Here is a 13,496-nt window from a genome sequence, read left to right on the forward strand (position 1 = left end):
TCTGTATGGTGATGCTGGTGTTCATTTGGTAGTACCAGAGTTATTTTTCCTTGATTAATCAGTGCTTTGGAGAAAGCAACCTATTCATGCCCCATACGTTTAGGTTGGACAGCAATACATAACTGCTTACAGAAGGAATTTTCCATGACAGAAACATTCTGGAACCTGCGCCACTCTCGAGCCAGATTTCCAAACAAAATATCTTTGAAAAATCCTTTCTTCTGAGAAGTTTGGCCTTGTTTCTAGAACAGATTCCAAAGATGGAAAAAATGAAGCTACCAATTAAACATGGAAAAAGAACAAATGAATATCCCTTACTCACCAGTTTGTCCCTCATTTTAACCCTTTTTTTTAAGTTAATGTCTCTCATTCATGTTTTCTTTACCTCAGGCTGTGGCTGTTCTGCAGTAGTTTAAATTTTTAAGTGTCTTTGTTTTCTTCTCTAATTTGCTATTGAGCAAAACTGAATATTAAAAAAAATCAAGAAAATAACTTTAAGGTTGCTTCATGAGAAAGATTCTTTTTCTGCCACCTGGTTATAAAATTAAGCACTGCGTCTGAATTTACAGCTTTTGCCCACCTCAAATTCATAGAAACACCACACTGCGGAAGCAGGCCGTTCAGCCCATCAAGTCCCTGACCCTCGAGAGAGCATCCCACCTGGACTTGTCCCTTTATCCCTTTAACCCTGCATTTCCCAAGGCTACTCCACTAATCCTGCACATCCCTGGACACTCTGGTTAATTTAGCACGGCCATGCACATCTTTGGACTGTAGGAGGAAACCGGTGCACCCAGATGAGAACACTGCAGACGCAGGGTCCCAGGCACAGCGAGGCAGCAGTACTATCAAATAAGCCACCGTGCTGACCTGCAGTTGATTGTACACAGCATAGATCTCAACAATACAGGTACAAAGTGATTAAGCTTCTTGGAAGAACAGAAATTGATCAGAGCATACCTGAAGTAAAACAGGGCCTCTGCTAATAAAGTGGTGGTGCCAAGGTGAGCAATTCCTTGAGAAGACAGCTAAAAGGGACTGGTGATAATACATTGCAGTATTGATTACTGATCTTTTATGTCACTGGAGTTACATTAGCTTCTCTTGTTCTGATTCCATCCTGTTTACACAATGAAGCAATTTGAATAAAAATGCTTCATGTTTGTCTGGAGTGGCTACAGTGTATTCGTCAGTCCCGCATGGGATGGTGCATGAGGGCTGTAAAAAACTGTATTGATTAAAGCTTAGCCAATCAGAAAGCGGCTGTCTGCCCAACACTGCCATTGATGCATCTAAAAATAGTGGCAGCAAATGGGATTCACCAATTGGCTGGTGGTGGCTATTCACATTGAAGATAGGCAATGGGGTGTGAAAGGGAAGGGAAATGGAGTGCTGGCCTTTGTTGAACGAGGGAATGGACTATAGAGTTACAGAGGTTTTGCTAAAACTACACAAGGCCATTAGGACAAGTCACAGCACTTACTGTGAAGAGTTTTGGGCCCCTTATCTAAGGAAAGATATAGTGGCATTTGAAGCAGTCCAGAGATGGATGACTAGGCTGATATCAGATGTGGAGATTGAGGAGATTGTGCGGATCAGACATTCACTTGTTGAAATTAAGAAGAATCAGAGGGTTTAGAAAAGATTTTCAAGGATGTTGTTAGGGTTGGAGGATTTGATTATAAGGAGAGACTGAATAGGTTGGGGCTATTTTCCCTTGGAGGCTGAGGGGTGACCTTTTGGAAATGGTTAGGGTGAATAGCATAGGTCGTTTCCACAGGATAGTGGGGTCCAAAACTAGAGGGCATAGGTTTAAGATGAGAGGGCAAAGATTTAAAAGGGACCTGAGGATTAACATTTTCATGCAGAGTGTGGTGCCTGTATAGAACAAGCTGCCAGAGGAAGTGGTGGAGGTGGGTACAATTACAACATTTAAAAGGCATCTGGATTGCTACATAAATAGGAAGGGTTTAGAGGGATATGGGCCAAATGCTGACAAATGAGACTAGATTTATTTCGGATAACTGCTCAGCATGGACTAGTTGGACCGAAGGGTCTGTTTCCGTGGTGTACATCTCTATGACTCTATGATTTATTAAAGCATGCAACGTATTTAAAGGACTTGAGAAGCTAGATGCTTAAAGGTTATTTACCATTATGGAAGTGTCTAGGTCCCAAAGGCTATATCTTGGTACATTTAAGAGAAAGATGAGGTGAAATTTCTTCTCTTACAGGGTTGTTAATCTGTGGGATTATTTATCACAATGGGTTGTCCAGGCTGATGTGTTACGTATATTCAAGGGTGAAACACACAGATTTTTAATCAGTGTTGCAATCATGGATTATGGGAAGAGGCAGGTTCGTGGAGTTGGGGATTAACAGGTTAGCCATGATCTCATTCAATACTGGAGAAGCCCTGGAGGGCTGAATGGCCTACTTCTGCTCCTACATTTTATGGTTTTACAGACAACTATTAATAAAGGAATCTGCTGCATTCAAGACAACAGCTTCAGACTGTTCCTACTGCAGGATTATAGTAATAAACACTCCATGGGACTTGGTCATTCCTCTGCTATGGGTTTGTGGTTCAGCAACTATCTTCCTGAAGGACAGCAGGTTAGGGTTGATCAGTGGATATGGGAGATGGATGGGGATCTTGCAAAATAAAAAATGAAAGAACCGCAGATGCTGTAAATCAGGAATAAAAACAGAAGTTGCTGGAAAAGCTTGGCTTGGACAGTTCTGAGAAAGGATCACCGGACCCGAAGCGTTAACGCTGATATTAACGCAGAAGGAGGCCGAAGGGGAAAAGGGGCAAAAGTATGATACCTCTGGTTGCTAAGGCCTCATCATGGACACCAAGAGAAAGCTACAGCAGCGATAACCATACTAACATATGACAGAATAAAGGAGAACATTTAAACAGGTCCTTCAAGCTTATTAATAAATACACACCCTCTTGGCTATGCACAGCGTCCGGAGTCCATCAGTGGCGTATTGGTTTAGATAATTCTGTGTTTTGTTTCGGATTTTCCTTGCGCGTTTCCCTGTGCTCATCTCTTAAGAGTTGGAACGAAAGAAAGAAAAAGTCAATTCGGTTCAATAGCAAAGACAGTAAAACTCAAAACATTAGAAAAATAATGGAATGTTGAAAGAAGTCAGGGGAAATGATTTTAATCTAATTATTCTACACATCCAAGACACATAACTTTCTGTCAGGTTGCTTGCCCAACTCTCTGGAGCCACCAAAATTCAATACATTAGCTGTTGTCTCGAGTTGGAACATGATTAGAGTAGGGCCGGGGCTCAGGCAGTCACAATGTGAAACTGCTCCATGTGAAACACACGTTTTTAGGACAGAGTTTTGTCACAGCCACTTTGTACTGTGTTCTCACCCAAGGGCCGTGCTCCGAATGATCAATCCCAGTGAAGGATGTGTGGGTCTCATTGAACGAAAAGTCACAATTCAAACTCGTGACAAGGTGTACAGCTCCCCACCAAGCAGTGGTGCTTACTGTTCAATTCTAATTCAGGCAATGGTGGCAATATGTCACTCAGTTGTTGTCTGAGGAAAGCACAGCCATGCCAGGTGTCTCTGGCAACATTGGAGCTTCTTCACATTCTTTCAAACCACAAATATTTCTTTCGATTTAATGCATGGCTGGAAGAGCTTTTGGGTCTGACAAGAGCGCACCCATCAGCCTCCTAGGAGGCACATGCAGCCATTGGGATCGCGTCCTAGTAGAAAGTTATTTTTCCATTTTAAACTTATCCACACACCTCTTTTCAAAATTCACTTTCAATGTTGTTCACACGCACTAATTAAATTACAGCATGACTTTTACGATAAAGTTTATGTTACATTGGAACATGCTTCAATTGAACTGCACCAAAAGATGGGGTGAATCTTTGAGTTTTAAGCACAATGTGCATTTGAATAGTGCCTTTTACATACGCTACACACCCCTTATATATGGGGGCAGGTTTTGGATGAAATTTTGGATCACTGGAGGTTGATCGACAGTTATTGACCCATCACATCTTGAAAGGATACACATACACTGTTAATAAGCGTACTTCATTCTGTGTTTAATGAGCCATTATGACAAATAACAGCAATTTCATGGAAAATATTTGAAAGCTTAAGTGAAAAACTGCTTTGTGAAGTTCATGCCAAACTGTGGAAATTAGCCAACAAAATGTGGCAGCTCGCAATTCATGGAATCAGAAGTATGGGTGGAATTTGATGTTTGAGGTGCAGACATGCTAGTAATAGTTAGACATTGAAGTGGCCAACGCTGGGCCTACTCCCTTAGAATAAGGACCCCAGAACCACAAATCCTCACATACCCATTGGAATCTTTCCATTGGTGCTGGCATTGCTAAGAACAGTGATAGCTGATGGCACTGCACTCATTGGATCATGGAACCCTATAGTGTGGAAGCAGGCCATTCAGCTAATCGGGTCCGTACAGTCGCTCTCAAGAGAAACCCACCCAGAACCGCCCCCATTCTCCATAACCCAGCCTTGGACACCACAGGCAATTTAGCATGGCCAATCCACCTAGGCTGCGCATCTTTGGACTGTGGGAGGAAACCGGAGCACCCGGAGGAAACCCACGCAGACATGGGGAGAATATGCAAACTCCACACAGACAGTTGCCCGAGGGTGGAATTGAACCCGGGTCCCTGGTGCTGTGCTAACCACTGAGGCACCATGCTGCTCAGAAGAAGGGCATCAGGCCAATGGAGTGTGACAGAGGGATGGGGAGTGATTGGAGGGATGGGGAGTGATTGGAGGGTGGGTGGGTGGGTGTACGAGTGGGCATGCTGGTCAAAAGACAGGGTGGGGGCAGCTTCTGTGGATGTTGGCTCCCTGAACCATCCTCAGAACCTCGCAAGCGAATTCAATAGGGTAAGCTTCTCCTGTGCGATGACTCCCCCCACACTGCCTCTGGGTGACTACCAGCAGCAGCAGTGAGACAGGGGAAGGCTGCCCACCCTGAAATTAATCGTGTGGATGCGAAGAGTAGACAGTGCCCCCACATATGAAACAAGCACCCTTTTTTTGGGGTGGGAGGGGACATTGAAATCTGCCCAGGGAACCTGAGAGAGCACAAGACCTCATATTTGACTGCATGACATATAAGTATAGAGCACGAACAGCACACGGGCACCTAAACTAAACTGTGATTAGATAATGGGGTGGTTTGTAATCAAATTGAATGAGGCCGTCGTGCTGTGGTTAACCACAAATTACAGAACAGAGACACTGCCAGATGTGTCCCCAGTACAACCACGTTCGATACTCTGCCCTACCCCTAGCTTTCAGATCAACACCGGCTCTGTCCTTTCTGTTCTACCTCAACATGGCTTATAACTAATGCACCACATCATTGTCAAATACATCAGGCTACGTATAATGCCAAGATAAATACAGCAACGGGTTAGCCGCAAAATAAACACAAATTTCAAAATACATACAAAGGAGATCAAGCAGAAATCCAATTGCGATACTTGGAGTTTAGGCAACATGCAAGAATGAATTAATTGAATGCACATACCCCTTTCGTTATTACTATCACATCCCACATGCTCTATATTGCATTGTAAATGAAAGTCATTTACTTACCAAAAAAGTCATTATTTTGATGGTTACCTCCAAAAGAGGAAAAACTCAAAGGATTTCAAACCAAGACCTAAACTTGGGCACAGTGGCTCAGGGGTTAGCACTGCTGCCTCACAGTTCCAGCGATCAGGGTTCAATTCCATCCTCGGGTGACTGTCTATGTGGAGTTTGTGTGTTCTCTCCATGTCTGTGTGGGTTTCCTCCTGGTCTTCAGTTTCCTCTTATAGTCCGGGGATGTGCAGGTTAGGTAGATTGGCCATGCGAAATGCAGGGTTACAGGATAAGTTGTTGGGGGGGGGGGGGGTGGGATGCTCTTTGGAGGATTAGTGTAGACTTGATAGGCCAAATGGCCTGCTTCCACACTGCAGGGATTCTATGTTCGATACTTAATGTTCCTAATACTGCTTCAATTGGATAATGTATCATTGATAACTGCAGTCAGATACTGCACCCACAAATAGTTCATTAATGATTTTCAGGGGGCAGGTTCCAATCATCCAATTCCTCCCTAAAGTCACTGTGGTCACCTATCGGACCTCCCCACTGACTGGGTGGAATTGGAGAAGCTCAAGAGGAGATATGTTGGAGGAAATCTTTTTTGGTAAATAAAACCAGTGGATTTCATATCCCGCAAGTGGCACCATAGTAAGAGGTCAGTGACTTAAAATAACTAGCAAAAGAAGAAGAGGGTCAATTTCCTGATCCCCATCCCCAAACATAGAGGCCCGGTCAGAACTTGAACATGACCTGAGGGCAGATCTTACAACCAGGCAATCAGACTGGTACTTACTAAGCAGTAATTTGCATGGTTTTGAGGGTAAACGAGGCTAAACTGTTGGGCCAAATAGCCTCCTTCTAAGCTGTAACATGCTATATTTCCATGAGCCTGACACAGTTTGGTGTTAGGTTGTAAATTGGAAGCGAGGAATGCAGAGCTCAAGAGCTGCAGATGTTCTTGTGGGCACCAGCAAGATTGGAAAAGTGCTTTCAATCACTTACAATACTAAACATGGATCTCTGACGTGTGATGTTCAAAGGTAGTGGAAGGAATGTGTGCATGCTGGAATGGATAGAGATAGACGAAGCTGATGTGCTGAAAATTTTGTCAAACATTAAGATTGACAAGTCGCCAGGCCCGGATCAGATTTGTCCTCGGCTGCTTTGGGAAGCGAGAAATGCAATTGCTTCGCCACTTGCGAAGATATTTGCATCCTCGCTCTCCACTGGAGTCGTACCTGAGGACTGGAGAGAGGCAAATGTAATTCCTCTCTTCAAGAAAGGAAATAGGGAAATCCCCGGCGATTATAGACCGGTAAGTCTCATGTCTGTCGTCTGCAAGGTGTTAGAAAGGATTCTGAGGGATAAGATTTATGACCATCTGGAAGAGCATGGCTTGATCAAATACAGTCAACACGGCTTTGTGAGGGGTAGGTCATGCCTTACAAACCTTATCGAGTTTTTTGAGGATGTGACTAGAAAGGTTGATGAGGGTCGAGCTGTGGATGTGGTGTATATGGACTTCAGTAAGGCATTTGATAAGGTTCCCCATGGTAGGCTCATTCAGAAGGTCAGGAGGAATGGGATACAGGGGAACTCAGCTGCTTGGATACAGAATTGGCTGGCCAACAGAAGACAGCGAGTGGTAGTAGAAGGAAAATATTCTGCCTGGAAGTCAGTGGTGAGTGGAGTTCCACAGGGCTCTGTCCTTGGGCCTCTACTGTTTGTAATTTTTATTAATGACTTGGACGAGGGAATTGAAGGATGGGTCAGCAAGTTTGCAGACGACACAAAGGTCGGAGGTGTCGTTGACAGTGTAGAGGGCTGTTGTAGGCTGCAGCGGGACATTGACAGGATGCAGAGATGGGCTGAGAGGTGGCAGATGGAGTTCAACCTGGATAAATGCGAGGTGATGCATTTTGGAAGGTCGAATTTGAAAGCGGAGTACAGGATTAAGGATAGGATTCTTGGCAGCGTGGAGGAACAGAGGGATCTTGGTGTGCAGATACATAGATCCCTTAAAATGGCCACCCAAGTGGACAGGGTTGTTAAGAAAGCATATGGTGTTTTGGCTTTCATTAACAGGGGGATTGAGTTTAAGAGTCGTGAGATCTTGTTGCAGCTCTATAAAACTTTGGTTAGACCGCACTTGGAATACTGCATCCAGTTCTGGGCGCCCTATTATAGGAAAGATGTGGATGCTTTGGAGAGGGTTCAGAGGAGGTTTACCAGGATGCTGCCTGGACTGGAGGGCTTATCTTATGAAGAGAGGTTGACTGAGCTCGGTCTCTTTTCATTGGAGAAAAGGAGGAGGAGAGGGGACCTAATTGAGGTATACAAGATAATGAGAGGCATCGATAGAGTTGATAGCCAGAGACTATTTCCCAGGGCGGAAATGGCTAGCACGAGGGGTCATAGTTTTAAGCTGGTTGGTGGAAAGTATAGAGGGGATGTCAGAGGCAGGTTCTTTATGCAGAGAGTTGTGAGAGCATGGAATGCGTTGCCAGCAGCAGTTGTGGAAGCAAGGTCATTGGGGTCATTTAAGAGACTGCTGGACATGTATATGGTCACAGAAATTTGAGGGTGCATACATGAGGATCAATGGTCGGCACAACATTGTGGGCTGAAGGGCCTGTTCTGTGCTGTACTGTTCTATGTTCTATGTTCTATGTTCTATAACGTGGAGTCAGGCAGAGAGTTAATGATGAAACCCTGGGGACACTCTTAAAACGCTATCTATCAAGATTCCAAGGCACCAGAATGGAGATTTAATTTTTTTACAACTTATTCATTCACTACAACATTGATATTGATTTCCCAGTGGAACAACAAAGTGATTAACAAGGAGGGCTAAAGAATATGAGACTGAACAAACTTTCACACACTGTATGAGTATCAGGACTGAAAGCTGCAGCTAGTGCACTGACATCATTTCCTTTTCGCTCAGAGGTTTGTTCAAGGATCCTTCAGTTCACTGTTGTCAAAACTTATTAACATGTAAATGCAACCCAATTTGTAAAGCCACAATATTGAATATTGAAACAAGATATGCCTATAGGTCTAACTGTTGCTTATGTTAGCACTGTGAATGCTTCAGAGTTACTTCCAAAATCCTCAGGGTGTCATCACAACACTACACAGGCTGTCTCTAAGTAACCAGGGGTCTCATGCAGATGAAATTTCTACCAGATTCCTGTTTACATCCCTAGGAGAATGTTTGTCATTAATATTTATATTGAGCAAAGCCGTAAGATTTCTGGAGCCTCACAGTCACAACTGAATTCACGAATCACAGCAAATGCAGTTTTCTAAAGCATGCCGTCCCAAGCAAACCACATGCACACCAGTGTGTTTCAAAATGTGTTGTCAGTGAAGCACTTGCTTTACAGACAGAATTAATGGCTCTTCTACGGCTGGGACAAATACACTTCTCGTTTAATTAAAGTAAAGGCATCGATCAGCCTGGGAGAAAGGGGGAACCAATAAAAAGGGGTTGTGAAACTGAATCACAGCTAGCCATCTCCAGGACCCTGAACACCTTTCACTGTGGGATACCTTACGATGTAGAGGTGCTTGTGTTGTAATGGGGTGAACAAAGTCAGAAGTTACATGACACCAGGGTCCAGTCCCAAAACATCAGCTTTCCTGCTTCTCTGATGCTGCTTGGTCTGCTGCTGTGTTCATCCAGCTTCACACCTTGTTATCTCAGATGCTCCAGCATCAGCAGTTCCTATTATCTCTGGACCAGGTTATAGTCTGACAGGTATATTTGAAATCACAAGCTTTCAAAGCACTGCTCCTTTGTCGGGTGAAGTCCTGATGACGGAGCAGCGCTCGGGAAGCTTGTCATTTCAAACAAACCTGTCAGACTATAACCTGGTGTCATGTGGCTTCTGGCTAGGATAGGTTATGCAGTCACCCTGAGAAATGTCTTCAACGTGTCTCTCCAATCTCACATTCACCTCTCACTCTCAGATCCCACCGACCCCACCAAGCAGACAAGAAGGAGTGGGCAAGTGGTTGAAATTTCACCGACTAAATGAACCGACGACTCAAACATGAAGTTGACACCCCCGACAGGTCCTGGCTGACCTGTTGAAGCTGATCATCACTTTCCCTCTATAATTTCAGATCTCCAGCAGCTGCATCTTCCCTCCCTCTATGAATAACACCTTCAAAAAGCGCTCGAGGTTGCTATTACAGAGGGGGAGTGGCACGGCAAAGCCAAATGGAGACCAAGAGGTGAAAGGTGAGAGTCATAAATTCTCATCGCCACTGTAGAAAAGTGGTGAAGAACAGTGGCTAAGAGCTTGCTGAGAATGAAAAAAGATGAGCTGTGAAATACACGTTAGAAAGATATCTAAGAGGCAACAGGATGTTGAAATTCCTCTGCACATCAGCGATCTGGTTAACACCACAATATCACCAGCCTATGCGCAACACTGTCACCATATTACTGGGGATAGGGAATCTAGAGGAATGCCAAGTGCATGGTAAGGAAAACGTTTGCACAACAGAAGGAAGCAGTCTGATTTGGAATGGGAAGGCCTGAGAGCAAAATGAGGCACAGTTCACCTAGTTTGCAGCTGCTAAAGTGAATGGAGAGATGAGAGAGGTGCAGAGAGACCATGACTGAACGGACAGGAACAGAAAACTGAGTTCTCTTTTATATTGTGCTAGGGTTCCAAGTTGCTCAAGTGTCTGAAGTATCAATCACATGCAAAACTTCCATTAGCTCCAAGCAAGTGTTACAGAGTCCTGAGAGCTTCAATGGATGAACTGAATTGAATTAGTTTTACTGTCACAAGCACTCATGTGAAGAAAGTGAAAAGTTTACAAGTCGCCACTTATGGCACCTTCTTAGGTACAGAGGTACAGATTCAACAAATTCTGAGGAAATAAAAATGAGAAAAATAAAGAAATAAAAATTTCAGAACAATAGTGCTTTCCACCACAAAATAACAAAGGCCAAAACCCAACTGCGGGCATTGGTTTCTTAGTTGGTAGAGTCAGACAGTCAGGGAGATCGACAGCCCAGAAAAGGCCCTTTGGCCCATCCAGGCTGTGCTGGTCAAACCGAGCACCTAACTATTCTAATCCCATTTTCCAGTAAATGGCCAATAGCCTTGCCATTGCAAGTTCACATCCAAATACTTCTTCAACGTCATGAAGGCTCTGCCCTTACCAATCTGACAAGCAATGAGTTCCAGATTCCAAACACCAACTCAGTGAAAGGGCTTCACCCCACAGCCCCTCTAAACCTCCTGGCCTTTACTTTAAATCTAAGCCCCTGGTCATTGATCCCTCCAACAAGGGGGAAGTTCCTGCCTGTCTACACCAGGGAGGGAAGGGAATTGGGAATAAGGGATGGCATTCTTGCAGGAAGGTGGTGAGAGGCGGTGTATTCTAGGTAGCTGTGGGAGTTGGTGGGCTTGAAATAGATATCATTTTCAGACCATACAGGTGGTGCACTTTTTAAGATGCATGTATGGCTACACAAGAATCTTTAAGGTAATGTAACAAGTTACAGGAAACATTATACACCTGTATACATCCCACTCCTGACATTCTACAGGGGCGGCACAGTGGCTCAGCGGTTAGCACTGCTGCTTCACAGCACCAGGGACCTGGGTTCAACTCCAGCCTTGGGCCACTGTCTGTGTGGGGTTTGCACATTCTCCCTGTGTTTGTGTGGGTTTCCTCCGGGTGCTCCAGTTTCCTCCCACAGTCCAAAGATGTGCAGGCTAGGTGGATTGGCCATGCTAAATTTCCCCAAGTGTTCAGGGATATGTAGATGAGGTGGATTATGCAGATGGGTCTGGGTGGGACGCTCTGAAGGTCAGTGTGGATTTGTCAAGCTGAAGGGCCTGCTGCAACATTGTAGGGATTCCGCGATGATGATAAGCTCTCAAGAGGAGATGGAGGTGTGCAAAGTGAGATAGATAGGTTGAGTGAGTGGATAAAATAAATTGGCAGGTGGAGTGTAATGTGAGTAAATGGGAACATGTCTGCTGTGTCAGGAAGAATGTAACAGCAGCATTTCATTTAAATGGAAAGCAATTGCTCTTAGGTACAGAGGGATCTGTCCGTCCTGGTACATTATTCAGAAATAGTTAGTGTTCAAGCAGTTAGAAAAGGCAAATGGAATATTGGTGTTCATTGAAAAGGAAGTGGAATATAAAAGCATGGGAGCGCTTTTTTGGCACAGTGGTAAGGTCACAAGGCTTTGATTCCAGTCCCACCTGCTCCAAAGGCATGTAATAAAATCTCTGATAGTAGGAAGTGCAGATGCTGGAGAATCTGAAATAACAAGGTGTAAAGCTGGATGAACACAGCAGGCCAAGCAGCATCAGAGGAGCAGAAAAGCTTCCCTGCTCCTCTGATCTACACATTGTTATCACTAATAAAATCTCTGAACAGCTTGATTAGAAAATCACTTGTCTGGAGAATGCCAGAGGCTATTTCATTGAATTTATTCAAGGCAAGGTTGGATAGACTTTTACCAGCTAATGGAGACAAAGACCATGGGTGCATGGGGGAAAGTGGTATTGGGACTACAACTAGATTGTACTGAATGGGGGAGCAGGTTTGCTCATAACTCCTATGTTCCTTATCGGGACCTGTTTAATTAGCAAACCATTCATGCAGAGACACGCATACATACTATTTCCTGTAAAACTGAGTGGGGTTTTTGATGTCGAGCTGAACTTCATTTCTGATTTACAACAAACCAACTCAATTTACTGGCTGTTAAGAATTCACACAGCCAATAAGTATCTTGACAAAAGCAAGCTTTACACAGAAATAGGTTGCTTCTATTGGGTGCTTCTTCAGCAAAGCCCGTCTCTCTTCTGCACACCAAAGAGTGGGGCAAATGATACATTCTTAAATTTATTTTTAAAATACACCTTATTATTTCCCGTTCAGATATGCACAACTTTGATGACTGTGCTGAAGCTTCTTTCTTGTACTTTTCGATAATCTTTAAAGGTTCACATTTCCCTCTCCTCTTCTGAGAATCTTCAGAGATCTTATCCCAAATCTGGTAAAGTGTTCTCAACTTGTGTCTAGCTCATCAGTGATGTGCAATATAAAAAGTACGAAAATGACTGGGCTGATCTGTGCAGTTTCCTCTGAGCATTTCCTGTTGCAGTCATCTCACCTGTAGTAAAAACAGTCTGCTTCGTCAAATGGTTTCTGAAGAAGGGTCTAGGCCCAAAATGTCAGCTTTCCTGCTCCTCTGATGGTGCTTGGCCTGCTGTGTTCATCCAGCTCTACACCTTGTTATCTCTGCTTCTTCAAATCAGTTCCTTAAGCTGACAGTCCACCAGAAATGATCAGCCATTGGACTGTATAGTGTGATATACGTTTCTACTGTTTTCTACAGACATGGTTCTCAATGCATGAAATCCTGGCTAGTAGCAACAATTGAGTCTGAATGTCAAGATCGAATTTAGAGCCAACACAAGAATCTTCTTTTTATAAGGTCATTGGAATGGAAGGAAAGGTGAAGTATTCAGCCTGGAGTCCGGTTACTAGTGGTGCGCCTCAAGGATCTGTTTTGGGACCATTGCTGTTTGTCATTTTTATAAATGACTTGGAAGCAGGCATGGGTGGATGGGTTAGTAAGTTTGCAGAAGACACAGTGGAGTGGTGGACAGTGTGGAAGAATGTTACAGGTTGCAGGGAGACTTGGATAAACTGCAGAATTGGGCCGAAAGGTGGCAAATGGAATTTAATACGGATAAATGTGAGGTGATTCACTTTGGCAAGAATGATAGGAAGGCAGAATACCGGGTCAATAGAAAGTTTCTTGGGAGTGTAGATGTGCAGAGGGGTCTTGGTGTCCATGTACATAGGTCGCTGAAAG

The 13,496-nt window shown here is 44.0% G+C and overlaps 1 protein-coding gene across 3 annotated transcripts in view; it reads right to left on the reverse strand.

The window, feature by feature from the left end:
* atp10a (ATPase phospholipid transporting 10A) overlaps nt 1–13,496 on the reverse strand; it is a 351,086-nt gene that overhangs the window by 37,570 nt on the left and 300,020 nt on the right. For all 3 annotated transcript variants that reach the window (XM_059646782.1, XM_059646783.1, XM_048533506.2), the window contains one exon: nt 2,956–3,059. In XM_059646782.1, the coding sequence (XP_059502765.1) occupies nt 2,956–3,059 (104 nt within the window). The remainder of the gene's footprint in view (nt 1–2,955; nt 3,060–13,496) is intronic.

The sequence above is a fragment of the Stegostoma tigrinum genome, chromosome 6 (assembly GCF_030684315.1).
Source record: "Stegostoma tigrinum isolate sSteTig4 chromosome 6, sSteTig4.hap1, whole genome shotgun sequence".
NCBI classification, from domain to species: domain Eukaryota; kingdom Metazoa; phylum Chordata; class Chondrichthyes; order Orectolobiformes; family Stegostomatidae; genus Stegostoma; species Stegostoma tigrinum.